The following is a 20596-nucleotide window of genomic DNA, read 5'->3' as shown; positions in this document are numbered from 1 at the left end:
TGTGTGCCATTTCTGCCCATGCTCACACTTTTAAAAGCAAGGTAGGTTGCTCCTCCCTCACTACTAGTGAGTTTTCACAGCTCACATCGTGTTTGACCTACAACACTAGAAAAACTCCTAGAGGATTTTCATATGGCAGATGGTAGACAGTGGCTTGTTGCCCAGCATGATTTGTAGTGTCAGGTCCCTAACAAACTGGGGTAAGCATCTCCAAAGGTGTTCAAACATCAATCACTCATCCATCACCTGTGAAGTAGATGCCTCTTTGCCTTCATTCAGGTGAGCATGGCTCACCTGTCCCAAGAGGGACAGGGATCGAAGGAGGATCCCACACTTCTCACACTGTTAGCTTTTTGGAAGAGGACTTAACTTTTGGGAAGGAGGATGAGTGAAAGGGCTATCAGCAGATTTATAGTAACTTTTATAGTTACTACAGGTATTTATAGACTAAGTTGGGCCTTGACAGCCAAAGAGGAGGGTTATCAGAGTTGAGGAGAACTTCTGAATAATCACAGGGTGTTGCTAAAGAGTAATAGAATTAACTCTTTTACTGTTTTTTCTCTGCAACTTTTCAGGTGCAGGCATAAACAGGACTTTGGAAAAAAGAGGCCTTTTGGATTCACTTGAATCAGCGTGAAGGGAAAAAAAAAGGTCAGGCAAATTAAACACAATTAGTACAAGGGTTGCATGATACAAACTGGAGTGATGAGACACATAAATAAGTATATATAGAACTTGAACTAGACAGAATCAGGGCTCATGGAAGTATTGCAATAGCAGATTTCATAGTTCCTAGGACAGGCTGCTGTTTTTCAAAAAAATCACTTTGTCCACAGCAACTGCTGTAGATCAAGGAAGAAAAACTACCTCTCAAAGCCCCGACTAGGCAGCTCTAATCAGGAGGCCAAAGATCAAATTAAGGAACTGAAATAAGGGAGAAGTGGTGACAAGAAAACATCACTATATTTTCTTTTGGCTTTAAGCTCGAAACAACCTGCCTGAGCTCTAACTTCTCTCACCACACAGCCTAAATACAGAGCAGTTGGTCTGCTGGGAGGTGATAGACACAAATGGCATTCACCTAGGAGAAACGAGTGAGACCTCCTGGGTGGCTGATGAGGGAGACAGCACTCCTTATTGCTGTTACGTATAAAATTACTAATGAGTTTTGTAAAGATTACCTGAGGAGAAATGTCTTTTTGGCACTACTAGGATACAAATACTTAAATACCTGGGCACAGAAAGCTCTCCTTGGTCTGGTTTGTTGGGATTGCACCTCATCGTCACAACAGTTGCACGGCCATTTTCACAGGAGGTTGTCACTGTTGAAGACCTAAATCAAACAAGAAGAGAAATGTAACACCTTTCCACTACAGTAAATACATGTTGCCCTTTAATAGGTCTCCATCCATTCATGCAACTGGAATACTAAAGAAATACCCTTTACCACAATGCTTTTGCCTTTTTCAGCTGGAAGGAAAAAAAGTAGCAACAGAAGCAGGGTAGGTTTCACCATTTCATTTAATTCTTGAAGTGCTGTGAGATGCCACTCAGGGAACTGCTCTGTTTTTCTAACTAGTTTGAATTCTGCTGAGTCAAGGAATAAACCTGCCCACAAAACGGAATAGAACAATTTAAAAAGAGAATTGCAGGTGCTGTGGTTGGTGTGCTACTCTGTGGGAGAGTTTATGATGGCTCTCTCCTTGCCTAGTAATGAGAGAACCACACTGTCCTGAAATAGCACAAGGCAAAGGGGATTAAAAAAAAGGACCTTATTCCAACATGATAGACATTGTAATCCAAGTTCATAATATACTCAAAGTAGGGTCACTTGTGTGGGGTTCAGTCTGCAGAATCAGACATGTAATTTAGGCATTCACATATGCATAAAATGTTGATATTCAAAGTGCTACAGCCAATTAAGATCTATCACTAAAGCCAACACAATCTAGAGAGCCAATCAGTAGAATAAATATAGGTATGTGCCTTAAGATAAGCTGAATAGCCCTACGGGCTCCACAGTCCAAGCTTAGAAATCCAGTTCACATGAAGACACCAGCATGGAGACATCTTAATTGAGGTGATCTTTGAGCTAATTCTTACCCAAGCTGAGGCATTCTTTTTATGGGGGAAACTGAAGAATAGGAAAGGCACACTAGTAACCGTGCAGGTTAGAACAATTATTTTTAACCTCAGTTAGTCTGGGTTTGTAACATCAAAGTAAATACAAATGAATGTGAAAGAAAATATGCAATGGGAAGTGGACATATCAAAGCCATATATGAGAAATTATGGAAAGGAACATGACACTGGAAGTGGCACCTGGATGAATCAAAGCTCTGGTATCGCTCTCTATAGATCAAGTGTAATTTAGATTTGAGTAAACAGTGTTTGCTGATTTCATAAGATGTTCTTCAACATGCCAATCAATATCAGCCAGATACTGATTAAAGTGATAAAGATTAACGATCTCCCCTCAAAGTTTTAGTTTCCTTTAAACAAATGAAGAAATTTGATATACCAATAAACAGAATTTTTTACCTACTTGTAAAAGAAATGCACATCGGGTATTTTGCTTGGAGAGGGAGGAAACACATCTGCCTTGATGCTGATATTTTCCAGCATTGTTTCAACAGTAGCTCCTACAAACAAAATGGGGGGAACAACAAAATCCACAAGCAAGCTAAGAATCAATTTCAATTTCTGAGGCATTCACATATAACATTTTCTCAGTCTGAAAGGTATGGATCTCACTTAGTAGCATTTAATGACGTTACTATACATTATACATTTTCTTCTATTTGAACTAAACTCTGCAGATTCGTATGTTCCTCATACATTCTGATTTCCATACATAGACATAACAAAACAAAAAATTAATAAAACAACACCAGTGTAAATAAGTTTTACTCTTTTGTATGAATTTAAAGCAACCATGGGATATTACAGAATGATAAAATAATTTAGGTTGGGAAAGGACTGCTGAAGTTACCTGATCCAAATAACTGCTCAAAGCATATGCCTTGAATGTATAACCCTCATACATCATAACCATGTAAAGCCCTGAGCAATCTGCAGTACTGTGGGAGAAAAACTGAAAGATGCAAGATTCAGAAGGGTTATGGAGTCTTAGGCAAGCCTTGATGGCACATTTTGGAACAAATGACAGGCTGGTATGTGGAACAACATAGGTTACACAGGTCTGCATGGATTTTGGAGAAGAGCTGAAAAAGAGGAAAATTCAAGTAACCAAAGTTCTTAGAGATCCTTCCAACCCCATGAACCAAAGAAGACAGAAAATATTGGTGCTGCACTGCAACATTTCAGAAGAAGAAGGAGCTGTACAAATGGGACAGGCTGCATGCTTCCAGTGACGTGAAAAATTGCTAGAACAAGAAAAAGTGGTAGCAGCCAGCAACTGGTGGGAAGATGGGTAAGACTGAAGAAAAGAAGTTTTCCACTTGTTCTTGCAACAGTTCAGACAGCCTAACTGAATTCTTAGGACTTTGACTTGACTTTGGCTTGACTGGCATTACATTTGGGAGGACGATTCACACAGCTGGAAAATCCATGTCTGGTTATAAACCTTTTAGGTAAATATAGTAGATAATGAAGCTGACAGTTTGCACTAGACAATACTACCTGGTGCAGGACAAGTCAGAGCCAGAGACTGTGAAAGCACATGGATCACTGTTCTCAGTAACATTGCTCAGGAGGGCTTGCAGGTGAGGGATAACTACAGAGCATCACGTCAACGGAGAGAACAAAATGAGCTGTGCTGCAGCAACCATCAGGAGCATGTGCAGAAAGATGTCAGGTTATTTTGGAGGGGCCTCCATTCTAAGAACATATGCTGACATCAGCAAAGATGATGAATTCCTCTGATCGAAGACATTGCATCGAACACAGGGTAAAACTTAAATTTGGATTGCAACACAATGGACAGAGATTAGTTACTCACTAGACTGGAAGATGATAGCTCCTAGGGACCTTATTATATTCAACAGAGGTGATGAAAGAATATTCCCATCCAATATGCAGTACAGTAGACATGGTATCTCAAAGTGCAGTTTCTCAAATATAAGAACACTAGAAGCAAAATGAAGTGGTGGGGGGGAAATGTCATTCTTCAGAGGATATTAATTATATGGCTAAAAAGCCACAATGACTCTTGCAAGAATGACAATAGCTTTGACTAAGAGTCCACTTTGGATCAGAACAGTGGTAAAAAAGCAGTTAAAATAAAAACATTGCTTAATGTTTTTATTTGCCAATATGTTGAATAAATGCCAAATTTGTCAATGTCAAATAAAAACAAGCTTAATGGAGGGAGAATAGAGAATCAAATAAAATCAAAAGTTATGAGTTACAGGAAAAATGATAATGGATGCTAAAGACTTCAGGGAAAAGCCTGTGTTTGGCAGCACTGGAAAAAGTACAAGTTTGGAGCTTTTTTAGAAAAACTAGAAATAAACGTACATCTTATGGATAGGAAAGGCAAACTTCAACCATTTTAAAATGTAACAATTGTGATAAATAAAAGGTAGCAGAAGAGCTTGGTATCTTTTCTCTGTATTAGGAAAAAATCAGGACTATCTCCTTGCTTTCCAAGACAATGACTGAACACCTCATTCCTTCAGCAGCTGGAGAGGATATTGGCATCTAGTTGGCATGCGTGCTTACAAACTAGCAAACCCATGCCTAAGAGTGACCTTTAAAGAGCTTTTAATAATAGCAAAATGTCAAAAGACTGATGGAGAGGGGATATGGTGAGTCAAATAACAATGTGGCTAACACGATGAGGCAAAACAACAGGTAATTGGAAGATGGATTTCAGTTAATGATTAGATACATAATGACTGACAGTCAACATGAATTTATGGAGAACAGCTCTTGTTGAACAAATCTGATTTCATTCCTTGAGTGCTGATGAATTTGGCTGCTAAAGAAAATTATGTAAATTTATCAACTATTTCACTAATTACCACATGAGATTCTAATTAAAAAGTTAGCAGTGTAATATCAATTAAGTGCACACTCTGGATTAAAAATTATTTAACTAGCTAATTATAAAATTATCTGGCCATGGGAAATTGTCATCAAATGTGGTATGTCTCCAGGCTTCACTAGGCATTGATATTGGAGACCCAAAATGCAAGATTATCATCAGGGATCTGCAAGTAACTATATAATCACTGTTGACAAAGTGTGTAGATGAGACAAAGATTAAGAGGAACAGGAATAAAAGATAGAGCAACTTGGTTCACTTGGTAAGATGGTCCCAATCAAAATAAACATATTCTAGTGCAGACAAGTGCAGCAAGGGATGAAGGTCAGTCCTAAGAAAGAGAATTTTATTGCCATTGCAGTGAATTGAATAGTGGAATACTATTCCATTCTGATGCCCATGCTTTAAGAAAATATAATAACAAGTTACAGAGGCTGCAGAAATAGCCTCAAAAATTATTCAGATGCTTGAGAGATATACATGATAGCAAGAGACTTAGAAGAACTCAGTCTACTTAGATTATCAGAAGAGCAGACTGGGGAGGGCGTGGTGATTCCTTACACAAAATATTTCTCCAAGGAGGAAAATGTGGGTGTGAAATGGAGAAAGAATAACAAGAAGCAAGAGCTGAAAACTGAAGCCAGGCAAATTCAAACAGGAAACAAGTCTGCTTTAAAACAAAATACAGAGGTGGTGTTTGACCAGTGGAAAAAAATACCAATGACTGTGGCAAAGCTTTTATTTCTGGCTGTCTTAAAAGTCCAGGTTGAATGCTCTTCCAAAGATGTGCTTTTGTCAAACATGAGTTTCTGGGCTCAATGCCAGGGAGAAAGTACAAACACTCGGTGCCTGTAATGGATAGGTGAACAGACTAAATGACTTCATTGTCTAATCTGGCCTCAGACTCTGGGAACTTGTGAGCCAGAGCAATGCAAGACTTAATGATATGCATGGCCCCATGCTGCCCTAAGCCTCCTCCTTTCTCGCCTAATTATGTCCCAGCACCAGATTCTTCTGGAATTGCCCGAGTGGGCACTTAGCATGGGCAGAAACACTTGGACTAATGTGACTGCTAGAGTGATTGGTCTTGCCTTGCGTGAGGTGGGTAGGAAACATGAAAGAAAACCAGTGCTTTTTAATTACATTCTCCAGATTTTTGTGCTGAAATTCTATGCACCATGGGACCCACCAGACCAAACACAGGGAAGAGTGAGTAATACTGGCATGGAAAACAAAGAATGGGAGCAGCCCTTACTCTTCTCCTTCAGCCATCAGCTGAACTGAAAGAGCAGCAAAAGGCAATGGCATCTGCCCAGATCTGCTTCACAGCTCAGGAACAAAGTGGGACTGAATCTTGGGCTGCCCCTTCACTCTTCCCCCAGTGCAGCCCTGCTGAGCTGAGAAGGATTTACTCTGCAGCCCTAAATACATGAGAGTACATGCAAGATAACTACAAGCAAAAAGACAAACCGTGTACCTAAGAACCTGTCAGCAAGGCTGTTGGACTGCAGAGCCAGGGCTGTTCGGAAACCCTTGCTGTCTGACGGGATGATGGTGGACTGACAGACAAAAGCTCCCACAAAATTGGAAAAATCTTCTGACTCTGCAACCATGTCCTTCAGAGTAACATCGGTGATATTGTCAGTGCAAATAGCCATCTTCTTCCCCTGTGGACAATCAGGAAAAAATGAGGAAGCAGTTCATTGTTGATAAGACATGAAAAAGTTTGGGAAAGGAGAGATTGCAAACTGGATGAGTTTCATTACCGCACCTTAGAAACAACTTGACGTTTCTATCATGAGAAGGACAAATTGCAACAACAAACTGTGCCATCATGAAAGTTGCGATTAAAGCCTTGTACAGACTCAGAAACACGATGTCACCTCTGGTACGTGTCTTATCAGAAACCCGTGCTACGAAGCACTCTTCTTTGTTTATCTTGACAGCACAGTGTTTACTAGCGGAGCATAATGAAATGGCTTGCAAAGGAAAACCATATTTCCCTTGCCTTTAAATAATATACTGTAGAATACCTCTTTATTTGAGATTTAATCCAGATAAAATATTTTCAAAGCATAAATACATGAAAACCCTAAACAGATATTTAGCCTTCAAGGCTGCATTAATGTCACCTGTCAAGACCAATGCTAGAATCTCAGAGCAAGAGCAATGAAAGACAAATCACCAGACTCAGTTGTCCTGACAAAATGTCAAGCACTTATGACCTAATCATATGGTTGGTAGTACTGTCATACCATCGTAGTAGTTTGGGAAAATGAAGACCAGACTCACAGGGGAGTGAGCGTATCTGTACCTTTGAGGATCTAGTTGTCAGCAGCTCTAATCCAGGTGGTACTTAAACACACATTTAAGCCTAAAAGTATGCAAAACACTGTAAAGAAAAGTGACTAATCATTTGCCTCACTTCATGCAGACCTCTTGGTACATAGAAAGAAACTTCAGAACTTTACAGGGCTGAACATTAATGTAAACTACATGCATTGGCTTTCATGGGACAATACACATCACTGGTACTGCTCCAAAACTTCAATTTATGTATGTGACACCATGCTCTGGTATAGTCCAAGCCCCAGACAGAAAAATCTTGACTCTGGGGCAGAGATTGTTTGCACTCATGGATTAAACACATATTTCCACCACTTTAAAAGGCTGCAATCAAAGTCAACAACGGGCATCTCAGCCACTGGCAGAGAGCAGGGTGACCAGGGGCTCTGCTGACAGCAACATCTCCAGCCAAGTCACGAGGGTAACATATGGAAAGAAGTTGGCAACTGAAAGACTCAGACTCTCCACTTGAGTTCCTTGGTGGTGTCCTGGTTTCAGCTGGGATAGAATTAACTGTCTTCCTAGTAGCTGGTACAGTGCTATGTTTTGAGTTCAGTATGTGAAGAATGCTGATAACACTGATGTTTTCAGTTGTTGCTCAGTAGTGTTTAGACTATAGTCAAGGATTTTTCAGCTTCTCATGCCCAGCCAGGGCACCTGACCCAAACTGGCCAACAGTGTATTCCATACCATGTGACGTCCCATCTAGTTTAGGAACTAGGAGGGGGGGGGGGGGCAGGGTTTTTTGGCCGCTCGGGGACGGGCTGGGTGTCGGTCGGCGGGTGGTGAGCAATTGCCCTGCGCATCATTTGTACATTTCAATCCTTTTATTACTACTGCTGTCATTTTGTTAGTGTTATCATTATCATTATTAGTTTCCTCTTTTCTGTTCTATTAAACCGTTCTTATCTCAACCCAGGAGTTTTACTTCTTTTCCTGATTTTCTCCCCCATCCCACTGGGTGGGGGGGGAGTGAGTGAGCGGCTGCGTGGTGCTTAGTTGCTGGCTGGGGTTAAACCACGACAGGTGGCAGCACAAAAAGGTCAGGGTTGTGACCCAAGTGACTTGAAGGCACAAGAACTAAGAAAAGGTAGGGAAGTGACAGGGTTTTTCTTCTGGGCCTTACTTATGCCTAAAACACTGTCATCTTTGCTCTGGAAAATCACTTGGCTGCTCAAAAGTCCACTTGCCCTGCTGAGCAAGATCCAGAGGGAAGTGTTTGCACAGTGTCGGTGACAGCTCAGCTGTAGGGGAGTCCTCGTCCTGTCCCAGCGTGATCCCACAGAGCATCAACATGGGCAGCAAATTGGTTAATCCCCGCAACCCTCAACACCAGCTGAGCTCACCTCATTCCCACAGAGGCTGATGTTAAAGAAGTGGAAGAACTTGGTCCCTCGGGAGGTGAAGCTGGGTCCGCTCATCAACGAGCCCACCTGGCTGAGGTTGCTAAAATCGTAATTCAGGCTCTGATTATCCTTGATGTACGACACCAGGCAGTCACTGAAGCAGGCAGAGTGGTCCTTCAGAAAAGGAGAGACATCCATTAAAGAGCAGTTATAGACCAGCAGCAAACCATTCACCTGGGAGTTAAAGCAAGCAGGTACACACAGGACTGCTTTCCTTGTTAAGGATGGAGGGGAACTTTGTCCTATTCCTTTAATTCACCTTTCCCTTGGGAGAATTCCCATTCCTTTTTCAGTCCCTCGTATTCACATATCAGGACTTTAACATTCCCTAAGCCTGGCCTTTCTGCTGTCCGCTGCATTAGCCAAGAAAATGCAGAGTTTCTTGCTCTTTTTTGTTGTGGGTGCTTTTAGGATCCTAATGTCCCAGCTTAAAGCCCTGTAGATAGACCAGAATGTGGCCTCAGTTACACCCGCATCTTGCAAAGGAAACACAAGAAACAGCTCAAGAAACAGGGACAGGATATGAACCCAGCTGAAGATAGGCAGAATACGAACAAATTGAGCAGTTCTTCAAGTCCCTGTGCTGCTCCTTGCCAAAGGATGTTGCATATGATAAATGTTTATCTAGGCTTAAGGGCAATTTCACATAAGAGGAACTTGTTACAGGTTTCTAAAGGCACAGAAACATCATCCAGATGAGGAAGCACCTGAGTTTAAAACAGCAGGTGTCGTGGACAGTTTTAGGTGGAAGTAAAATATATGTTTGCGCTGTTCTTACACTGTCCCCAGTACAGCTTCCTGGAATGAACCTTTTTCTGAGCCGGTGTGGTCAATTTTATCTTCTCATTGCATACTTACAAACAGAAATTAGACTAGGGACATATTTGAAAGAGTGGGATCACTGGTTATAATTATACTCCAATGCTCACAAGGCACATACCTGTAGGAAGGCACTAAAACTGGCCCTTTGAGTGCTTATATCCCACTAAACCCTGTCTGCCCATCGTTCAGAGACACTTGGTTTCTGTACCTTGGTGCTCTTGCTGCCAGGCCCGCATGGGATGCAGGCCTCCCTGCCGTAGACCTGGTGGATGGACAGGAAGGTGTTGGCCGGACACTCCTTGCACTGGCTGGTCTCCTTCTCGATGTAGTGTCCCGCCGGGCAGGGCACGCAGGATGAGCCAGACTGCTCCGAGCCCAGCGCACAGGCCCGGCAAGAAGAGGCGACTCCATCCACTGCGTTGGTCACCATGATGGAGTAGATCTTGGCCATGTCATTGATGAACTGTCTGCTCTGGAACAAGAGCCAAGGAAACCACCCTGGTGTCATCACGCCATGGCATTTTGACACTAACCACAACTCTGTGCACCATTTCAGAGATCAACTTATGCATGTGTCTGCCTTTCAACATGGATGGTTTAGCCACAGTTGCCTCCCACGGGCTGCTATATGGGGACAGCCACTCACCCCTTACAAGAAGCCTGTGAGCTTCAATGGAAGGCAAGAGCTCTGGCGGTGAGTGTCCAAGGAAAGCTGTGTTGTAAAGCCCTATACCTAAAGAAGTACTTACATCTTGGCCCTCGTTTATTCTCTGAAAGGCCCAGGTGAACGTGAAGGAAGCATTTTTGGAAATGATGTGAGTGTAGGATTGTTTCTCTTTACTTCTTTCCCACGATTCTACCACATTGGTATTTTTTCGATTAACATCCTATAAAATGGACATAAACATTTTTTAAAGAAACTGTAAGTGTGGTCATAATACACTAAACACCAGTGTTTTATAATACAGAGATTAATATATATAAAGGACTTTACAATTGCATTTAAAGTTTAATAAAGGAGAGCAAACATATTTATTCTGTTTTCCACCACTGGCAATTTTTTAATTGAGAATGGGTGTCTATTCCAAAAGATGCTCTAGTTCACACAGCAGTTAAGTTCAAAGTCCTGTAGCAGGTTATAAATGTTAAGAAGACAGATTCAATACAGTGGTTCTTTCAGATTTGAAATTCTGTTTATGTGTAAAAGATGTGGGTACCAGAGCACAAACAGGGGAAAGCCAAAATTCAAAGAAAAATTGTAGTTTCTATCATCTTCAGATACCCACTTTGCTGGTGTCTCTAGTGAAACAGAACTGAGGCCAACAATGCAGTGTCAAAATTTACATGAGAAAAACCTGTTCAGTCTAGGTTCATGTTTCTTATTCTCCATCAGTTGTAAAAGTTCCAGTGTAAGATGCTTTTCCTTTAAAACAGATGCCTTTAAATTATCACTAAAGGCAGATTCCTTTAAAGTACCACTAAATACAAAAAAGCACCAGCTTCCCTTTGCAACGGAAGGCATGAGGGAGCCATCGCAGACCCAGTTACCTTCCTCAGCTGATGGCCTTTCAATAAGCAGATGACAAAAGTAAAAAGTCCACAGCTCTTTGCTTTCACAAACAAATGTTTGCCTGCTGCCCTACTGATCCCCCAGGTCATTCACAGGATCAAGACTAAATTTCCAAATTTTCCTTTTCCCATCCCTCTGTGCCACATCTTGACTTGTGACTCTATTAAACTTCTGGAGGCTAACTCGACTGCACGAGAGACACTGAGGATTTTACCATATGGATTAACAGGGGAAAATTTGGCTCTTTGGTGTCCAATAATTTCTTTTAAAACAAACAGATAACCAGGAATGGTTCACAACTCACATGGTGGAGGAATTTTGCTAGGTCATTCATTAAATCCTTTCTGCAAGGGCACCGCAGATATTAAACTAATGTCATACTTAATCTTAGTCATAATAAATCAAGTGCAACTAATCACACCTATGTAGAGGTATTAAAGTGACATGTGGAATACCAGGCTCAGTCCTCAGTCATGGAGAGAGAGGTCTCACTTACCGCCATAAAGTACAGCACACAATCTGCCGAACAGATGGTCTCAAAAATAAAAGTAATCCGTCCTAGTTCTGACCCAGTTGCTCCTGTCACTGATGTCGGAGGTCTGTTTAACAGAGAAGGAACAAAACATTTACAAGGTGCTCTCCAGACAGGCAGCAGTCAATCCTTCAAATTGCTTTTCGTACAGTGAGGAAACCATCAAAGTCCTGTCACATAAAACCTGCCCTTGCAGAACTGCAGAGGCCAGGTTTGCACAGCAGCTCTGCGCTGGGTATTGGGCACAGCAGGGTTATTTTTTAAGTGTCTAACTTCTTTGTGATACAGTTCCCTCCTTATAATCAACACCCAGATTTGACCATACTGGTAGGCACTTCAATGCCTTATATGCTTTAAGTGATTTACACCAATTTAATTGCATCTACCCTGCACTGGTGGGAGATGCTTTCAGGAGTTTCATGTAAACCAGAAGTATTCAGGGTGCTCTTCTGCAAAGTACTAAACGGTAAACTGGGACACGCCAAGCTTTTCCACGGATATGTTTCTTGCTTCTCCTTTATTTTAATTCTGTTTGCCCATACTGTAAAATAAAAATCAGGGCTTGCTCATTGGGTGTAAGAAGTCACAAACCCCTCAGCTGAGATACAGCAAAGGGAGGGTGAGGTTCATTTTGCCAACCCTTACCTGTCTTAATATTTGGCACCTGGTCCGAGCTAGGAGTCTAAGCTCACTCTTCTGACGAAGAGACACAAGCACCTCAAACAGCTCTTTCATCCTGTCTAAGGGTCCAGGAGAGGTGAGATGTCCTGTTCTCCTGCGGTGCCTGCATCTCTCCACTGGCTCCAGGGGAAGCACAGACTGTGCCGGCTGCCTGGAGCCACAGCACAAAGTAATGGGGGTTTCTGTAAAATACCTTCAGGGCAGGCACCAGTATCCTCTCCATGGCAAGCTTAGCTGGTTACTTTGGGATAATTTAGAAACAGAGGGATAGGAATAACTTTTCTCAGCTTCCAGGCAGCCAACCGGCTGGCATCTCGGACTGAAGCAAACACTGCTAAAAACCAAGGTCTTAGAGAATCGTCTGCTGCAATGGGGTGACTGGGGGGACAGGAATAAAACCAAAGTTTCCTCTTGTCTCTCATTCATGACATCATTGCACTTCAGACAGGAAAACTCGGTTCATTCCAGGGGTAATGTGAAATAGGTGTAAGAGACAGAGATAAATGAGAAATAGATGAAAAAAAAAATCCTGTTCCTTACTTAAATCCCGGGATGTGCAGGTTCAAGATAAGATAGTCATTGTCAGAGCCTCCTGCCCCACTCTGGATGTGATCACCAGCCACCTCCCAACCTTCACAGGACAAAAAAAGAAAAAAAAAAAGGATGGTTTCTGGGTCATATGGCAAAAAAATTTCTATGTTACCATACTTGTTTAAGCAATTCAGTACTTTAGTACATTGTAAAGATACCTGGTATAAACTATAGAGCAGTTAAATAATGCTTTTGAATGAAAAATTTTAGTAATTTTATGAACTGCTGATTTTATAGGCAAATGTCACCTTGAAATCAGCAAACCAATTGAAATTCCCTGAACTGTGCCGTGCAGCTCAAGGGGGATGATCCGTCTGATCTCTTCCAGCCTTAAAACAGATGAATCAATGAATCTATGTGTTAAACATTAAGCATATACTTCAGTGTCCCTCTGCTCAACACACATAATTCAAAGCTTGAGTTACACCAGCCTGACAGGGCGGATCAGGCTGAGGAAAATCTTTCAGAGAAGGCTGGAGGTGGGAGAAGTCCCAAACAGGATCATTTTCTCCAGTGAGCTGTGACTGCTCTCTGCTGCAATGTTAGCACATGTGCAGACAAAGCTGTCAGTGCTAAACGAACAAAACCACAGACTTTAATTAAGTTTTCCAAAGGAATTATGTGTGACCTCCACGGGCATAGTTATCACAAAACATGAAAGGAGATAAACTAAAAAGAAGTCAAGCAGTTGTGGTTTTTTTCAATGGGGATATTCAGATGCATCAAAGTCTATGGTGGGATAGGTCCTTGATTGAGGGGACTTCACATAGGCTTCAGCTCCTGCCCTCTTCCAGTATACAAGAGATTTTTTATTTCTTCTTTATGATATTGTGACATTATTTCCTACAGGAAATTTCAAGCCTGGTGCAATTAAAGAAAAGAGGGGAAACTGTGTTGTGACTCAGGCGGCAAAGAGCATACTCATTTCGATGGGTACTCCATTACAACAGTGATCAGTGCAGGAGAAAGACCGGCACATAACAACACAGGGGGGTTGGCTCACCATTCATCCCATCGCATTTTGAGTTGCCAACATTAAAGCAAGACGTCTTCATGTTGCCTGGCAGGATGTTCCACCACTTGTACTCAAACCCAAGAGCTGGTTCAGTCCCAGCAGGGCAGGCTTTGCACTCTACAGGGCAAGAGGGCAGGAAAAGGAAATCACATGGCCAAAGCACATTTTCAAACATAAGTATTACTTTTTTATTCTCTGGTGCAAGTAATGAGCAAAGAAATTAATTTCTTTCTTTATAATTAAATAGTCAAAGACTTATCAGGACCAAAGAGTGGAAACGAGACCAGCATTTTATAAACTGCTGATCATAACCTCGTGGTAAGTAATCCGCCACTGATCCCCCAAGCCACACTTCGTTTTTAATGGTTTCAGCTGAAGGTTTGATCGCACCGGTAAACCTGAGTTCCCATAAAATGCTGTAGGTGACCACTGGGCCAATACATTTCAGAATCAACAAGCCAGAGCTTAGGGTAGACAATGTTGGCAGGGTACTCATCTGACAGTGCTTAAAATGAGATTTTCACAGGGAAGAACTTGGCATGGACAGGAGAATGGGTGAGAGGGAATTACTGACTGCAAAAGTTCTGATTGCCTTCTCAGAATCCTTAAAATCCTTAAAATAACCCTCAGGATGTTTATATCAGTTGAGAAATGCATCCAGAACACAGTGGGTGAACTTAGAGCAGCAATCCCTGATAAGAAAGGACTTCAGAGAGAAAACAGACACCCAACTCCCTCTCTCCAAAGTTATTTAATAAGTATTTTATGCAAAATGAACTCTGGCTTATGATGATGTGTCACTAAACTAAGTCACATGCAAGCAGACAACTGCTTTTGGGGACACAAGCAATTTTTTTGTGGACTCCTACCCTGTGTCCCATCCGAAAATGTGCCTGGTGGGCAAGGAGTACAGGAAGATGAGGCATTGTTGTAAAAGCCAGGATTGCAAGGTGGACAATCCTTCCTCTCTCCAGAAGGAGGTAGGGTCAGTGCATCGGGGACATCCTCTCTGCAGATCTTGGGTTCAATCCATTTGTACATGATCTGAGTCTGGAAGGAGAAGACACTGAGTTCACATGGTGTGTTACGAAGCTTTAGGACTAGATGCACCAATCAAGATCCCCCTTCTAAATGAAATTAGGGTAGTCCCAATGTTTTAAGCCAAAACCAGACCTTGCACATCCAGGACAATAAAGGGAAGGGCAGAGAAGGGAAACAGAAGTGATTGGGTTCACAGGCAATTCCAAGATATCAGACCTTAAGAGCAAAGCAAAAATGTGAAACTTAAAACAATTAGTACTGTTCTTCCTTATTTATCTAGTGAATTTTCCCATGAAAATGTTTCTGAGGAACATCAGACAAATAATTCTAACAACTGCATAAGCAATCTGTGCATTTTGACCATAGTAACCCAAAATATAACTTCTGTGTTATAAAGTCCCTTTATTGGGAAGGCATCTGTTAGCAGAGAACACTACAAATTTTGCAATTTTTCTCCATACTGGCCTGTTCTTTGAAAAGTCCTCAGTTTCTCTCCGGCCATTTTCACTTACTGAGCAAATGCCAAAACCACACAGGAGCTCTCCCAAACCCTCTCCAGTCCCTCCACATTACATAAGGAGCAGTTTATGAAAACTAACATGAGTCAGTCCTTGGCATTACCATATACAATGGTATCGCCTCTCCATCATCACCTCTCTTTGTGGAGGCAAGTTTTCTGTCATAAGGAAAAAGGCTTAGGTGAGATGCAACCCCCATGAACTTGGGCTTCAGATTTCATCTGACTTGGGGTCTATCCCTGAAAGAGTTTAAGATCTCAAGATGAAAATTAGTTGAGTTCCAGAGCTGAGAAACCCAACTGGCAAGACTTTAACATAGCCACAGCTCCAGTTCTGGGTACTTCCACCCTTTATTCCCAGCAGTGCAATCAGGGAACCTTGAAGCCAGAGCTTGGCAGGGGAGATTTCACCTTATGAATTTGACCCAGGGCCCTGAGCACATGCCCCTGCCATCCTGGGCGCTGAGCCGCTTGCGCTCAAGGTTAGCCCTCTGATGACACAGAGCTCTTCAAGAAGTATTGATCATCTTTGAAACGGTTTGGAAAAAAGCTGGAAGCAGGCTCAGGCCCCGGCTCCTGAGAGCTGCAATGAAGCTGAGGCTCTTGCCCTTTCTCCCTGCCTGTGCTGTGTTGCAGCCATGCCTGTTCCAGGTCCTGTACCCTGGTTGACCCACATCCTGACTGACCCATGGATTCGATATCCCAGCTTGACATTGGTCGTGCCTCATCGCTATGGACTTGTCCGGCAACCTCGGCTGAATCTGGCTGCTGACGCTGGGTCTGCTTTGCTCAGGTACTCTGGGACTGCCCCTGCTGTCAGAGTGGCATCTGTCCCTTACGGATCAGCCTGTCCTTGCTGCTCCTGAACACTTAGAGGATATTCTGGAGTATTGCTCCAGCAATGCTTCAGCAGCATCAGGGTACACAGCATTTAAAATAAAGAGACTCAGGAGCTGGCAAAGTACCTGTGTGGTTGCCCAGAGCCCAGATACATTGTACATGCTACAGCAATCCTACTGCGTGTGAGCAGAGAGAAAAGGGTCAGAGAGTGCCCATAGCCATGCAGGTGAGGCTGGGGCTGAAGCGATCAGCCTGGGATTTTTAAAGCAGTAGGGAGGTGAAAAGTCAATAGGAGTCAACTGCCTAAATCTCCTGAGGCCCCTTCTACACATCGAGTGGGGACGGCAGGAGGGAGACGACAATCTAATGTCCAGTGGAAAAGCCTGGCTGATTGTAGTAAGCCACAGATCAATAGGCCTTTAGGCTGGTGCTTTACAGCCACTGTTCACCTGAAGGTGGGCTGCAGAGTCAGGCCCTCTCATTGAGCTGCATCACGTGGAGAGATGGCTGGGGAGTATAGCAAACCTGGACCCATTTCCACAGATGCAGAGCACTAAATGGTGAAAGCAGTCCTGAAAACCCAGCCAGCAGCTGTGCATCTATGACACATGTCGTTGTTGCAACTGGAAGATGAAGGGTGTCTGCAGAAAGCCCCACTTTGTATTCTGATGATAGCCATCAGTGAAAGGAAAGGCCATTGAGGAGGCAGGAAGAAGATCAACAGTAGGAACTTATTCAATGCCAGGGAGCCTTGAATTGCACAGAGCAGTGACAGGGTAATCTGCAGGAGGCTGCAATTAAAGCAGTACCTGGGGGTGTAGCAGTGAACACTGCCACTAATTTCTGGAGTCATTGCAGGCAGTTCACGGAGCAAGAATCAGTGAGTCAAGACCAGGTTGTAGAGCCTGCCAGCTCTGGGGCTAAACTCACTGATGCTTCGTATTAAAGCACAGGAGCCCTCAGCTGCATTTTGGAACTGGCTGACCAGGAGACTCCGAAATACTCCATTGTGCCAGCAAATATTAGGCCAGCAACCTACAGGTGCTGTGGATTTTGACTACTTGCCATCCCATCCGTATCTAAGAGAGCTGGGAAAGGGAAGAAAAGAGACAAAACAGGCCTGACCATGTGTCCACACCTCTGTGGGCTCCATATGGCAGTAAATAGGAGTTTCTTCTCCAGATCCCACCAAAGTCCCCTCTTGACTGCTAGGACAAAGGGCAGGAGAGCTCCAAAGCCAGGCTGCTCCACCAGCAGGTCCCTCTATGAGAGAGCCAGTGCATCTAAGATCTGGGTGAAACAATCTACCGAGAGTCCAAGTGGTTCGAGGCATCCCATGAGGCAAGCACATTATTAGCAGCTAAGCTCTGCTGCTGCATATGAATACTCCCAGGCTATGTATATACCATTATTTCAACAGATCACGGGCTCTTCTTTAATGCTAAAACTAAGGGATATGATACACACATCATACGTGTGTAGCCAAACACTCTTCCACCTGAAGGTATGGTCGTGTCCAATGCTCCTGTGCCATGGTAGCACCTGAATCATGCCTGGGCATTGGTGGGACAGGGCAAGTTGTCACAAGCCAAAAGTATGCCAGGAAAGATTGCTAACAACTAAACAGTAGGGTTTATTCTGGGACAGTACTTCGCCCTGTGCTCCAACTCTGTTTTTTTATGAGCATGGGGGTAGCACCAGGGACCCAGTCATACTAATCACAAGTGCAAGGAGCTTGGCATTTCACAGTGACAGATCCCTTAAGCGGACCCATGACAGGCAGATTCTTACAAATGGATAAATGCTGGAGAGAAGGCAGCTAAAGGACAAGGCCAAAGCCTCAGAGATATTCAAAGCTGGAAACAAAATTGGGAAAGCAATTGGGAAAGAGATGCCTAGAAACCCTATCTTGTTTTCAAATCAAGAGATCACAGTAAGCTCAATGAGCTTAAAAATAATATCATGCCTTCTACTTACTTTTCCTTCCTTATCACATGGGGTATGGATCTGGAAGAAGTCTTTGTTTGTGCATGGAGGACGCTCTATACACGCACTGGATCCCTCATCTAAAAAGAAAGGACGAGGAACAGGATGTTAAACTGTCAAACGGTCCCTTGAAACAACCATAAGGAGCTTAAAATCTGGAGATTAAAGTGAGTCAGCAGAAAAATACTAAATGAGAATGAAAAATCAAACTCATAATGGAGTCTACATAAACCTTCTCTTGAAATGAAACAGGGGCACAGGTGAATTACCAGCTATGCTTGCACTGTCACACTGAAATTCATTGATTCAGTATAACCAAAGTTTGGAGTCACCCAAACACTCACCCCACCCCTTCACCTTCAAGCAGTAATTTGTGTAGTTTGCCAAGCATGGAAATACATTCTCACTTGATAAGGAACAAAAACACCCTAACCCATTAGAAACTTCCTTACAACACTGGCCCAATTTTTCCTCTCCCCAGATATTTTTTCAAAATTTCCATTCCCATCATGAGCACAGGCACAAGTTCCCAAGCATTTGCCATAATCTGTGATAGCAGGTGCTATGGTCGGTAACTGATTCTTCAAAAACTTTCTTCTAAAACAACTACAACAAAGAAAACCGAAGACATTTCAACCATGAAGAATGGATTGTGCCTGTGTTATTTGATGATCACCAGCTAACCACAGCTGGCAATGCAGAGCACTTTGGGGACTAGGGTTTGCAACTAGATCACCACATCTTCCAACCACCCAGGAGGCAGGGACAGGCTGGGAGAGGATCTGCAAAGTAGATTCCTCAAAACATAAGTCTGAAGGCAGTGATGAAGCCAATTCAGGTCATTGCCAACTGATAACAAAAATTACCACGAGAGGGCACAGCACGACTATTATTATCCTTCAGAAGACCTGTACCCTTTGAGGTCATAAAGATGTCCATCCCTTCATGTTAGCATAGATGACCTTAGCCAAGATTGACTGTGGCCCACTACGTATATATGTGCCCTTTGCAGCTTTTGGGAAGACCCATCTTCATTTTCCCTTCGCATATCAACTGGAGACTAAACTTCATTGTTGGATAAAACCATTCTCACATTTGCACACAGAAACAGCTTATGACCTTACGTACTCAGACTCCCCTGGTTTTGCTTAACCCGTTTGATTGATGTACCTGCATAATACATTTCTTCTTTACACTTGGTGCACTCTTTAGCTCCTTTCTCAGAATAAGTATTTCTTGGACACACCTGGCAGCCAGATGAACCTGGTTTGTCACTGAAAGTACCAGGCTTGCATGCGAAGCATTCAGATGTATATGCAACTCCTGTAAGATAAATTACAGGTAAAGTATTGGAGTACAGAGAGGTATGCTCCATCACTACTGCCTACCTGCTTATGGGGAAAAGCAAGCCAGCTGCATAACACAGCTTAAAAATCACAGACTTTCACCACTCACTTTGGACACCGGCTTTGCTGATTCATAATTTGGGTCTTTAATCTCTGCTCCTCAGTGCAAGGTTGACCCTTGTAAGAACCTTACATGACACTCCAAGTTTGATTACACTTAGAACAGAACCAAAAGAGCAATCCCAGATTAATTCAATAATTTAAGTAGTAATTTAACTGTCACTGTTATGCTCTATATATCCATTTATCACTGTTGAGAAGCTTACCAATAAGCATGGTCTTTCTCTACTACATTAAAGAAAACCTGTTTATTCCTTTTCCTCTATTTGCTAAGCCAGTGTTCTCCAGTAGATGGCATCATTTACCAGCTAAATTAATTTTTCGGCCTTTCCCTGACAGTGTGAAGTTTTGCTGTTCTCTTTCCACACTTTAGAGAAGGAGACGGGGACAAAGGGGCTAAAAAAGCCACTTCGGTGCTGTAGGCACACCAGTATAAATGGCAGTTGGCAAACACTGTGACAAAAGAGTGAGATAAGGCCTAAAAGGTAAATACCACTTACCTTCAATTGTGATGTTTTTCACCAGAACTGGTTTTACTACCTTGGACCCCATGAGAATCCCTGTTGTTCTCCAGTATAATATGTTGCTACCTGATTTCAGAGTTACCTGCAACAACACACGTGACAGTCAGCAGACATCTCCTCACCAAGAAATTGTTTTATTTCTTCCGTTACTCAGATTTCTTGCATCCTAGCAGCAATCCTGGCTTTTCCTAAGCTGCTTAGTGAGTCAAGAAGTAATGGGGAGACAGCTAGGCAGATGCTGTAGAGACATC

General features: G+C 42.8%; 1 protein-coding gene across 1 annotated transcript in view; it reads right to left on the bottom strand.

The window, feature by feature from the left end:
* ELAPOR2 (endosome-lysosome associated apoptosis and autophagy regulator family member 2) overlaps window positions 1-20596 on the bottom strand; it is a 101883-nt gene that overhangs the window by 8460 nt on the left and 72827 nt on the right. Inside the window, exons 6-18 of the mRNA XM_075026779.1 lie at window positions 20322-20427; window positions 19526-19678; window positions 18347-18435; window positions 14841-15021; window positions 13960-14088; window positions 12906-12996; window positions 11649-11751; window positions 10332-10469; window positions 9791-10054; window positions 8701-8874; window positions 6486-6675; window positions 2546-2642; window positions 1232-1333 (exon numbers count right to left, since the gene is read on the bottom strand). Coding sequence (XP_074882880.1) covers window positions 1232-1333; window positions 2546-2642; window positions 6486-6675; window positions 8701-8874; window positions 9791-10054; window positions 10332-10469; window positions 11649-11751; window positions 12906-12996; window positions 13960-14088; window positions 14841-15021; window positions 18347-18435; window positions 19526-19678; window positions 20322-20427 — 1817 coding nt within the window. The remainder of the gene's footprint in view (window positions 1-1231; window positions 1334-2545; window positions 2643-6485; window positions 6676-8700; window positions 8875-9790; window positions 10055-10331; window positions 10470-11648; window positions 11752-12905; window positions 12997-13959; window positions 14089-14840; window positions 15022-18346; window positions 18436-19525; window positions 19679-20321; window positions 20428-20596) is intronic.

The sequence above is a fragment of the Buteo buteo genome, chromosome 4, assembly GCF_964188355.1.
Source record: "Buteo buteo chromosome 4, bButBut1.hap1.1, whole genome shotgun sequence".
Classification (NCBI taxonomy): Eukaryota; Metazoa; Chordata; class Aves; order Accipitriformes; family Accipitridae; genus Buteo; species Buteo buteo.
The sequence above is the reverse complement of the archived record's forward strand: the minus strand, read 5'-3'. Positions and strand labels throughout refer to the sequence as shown.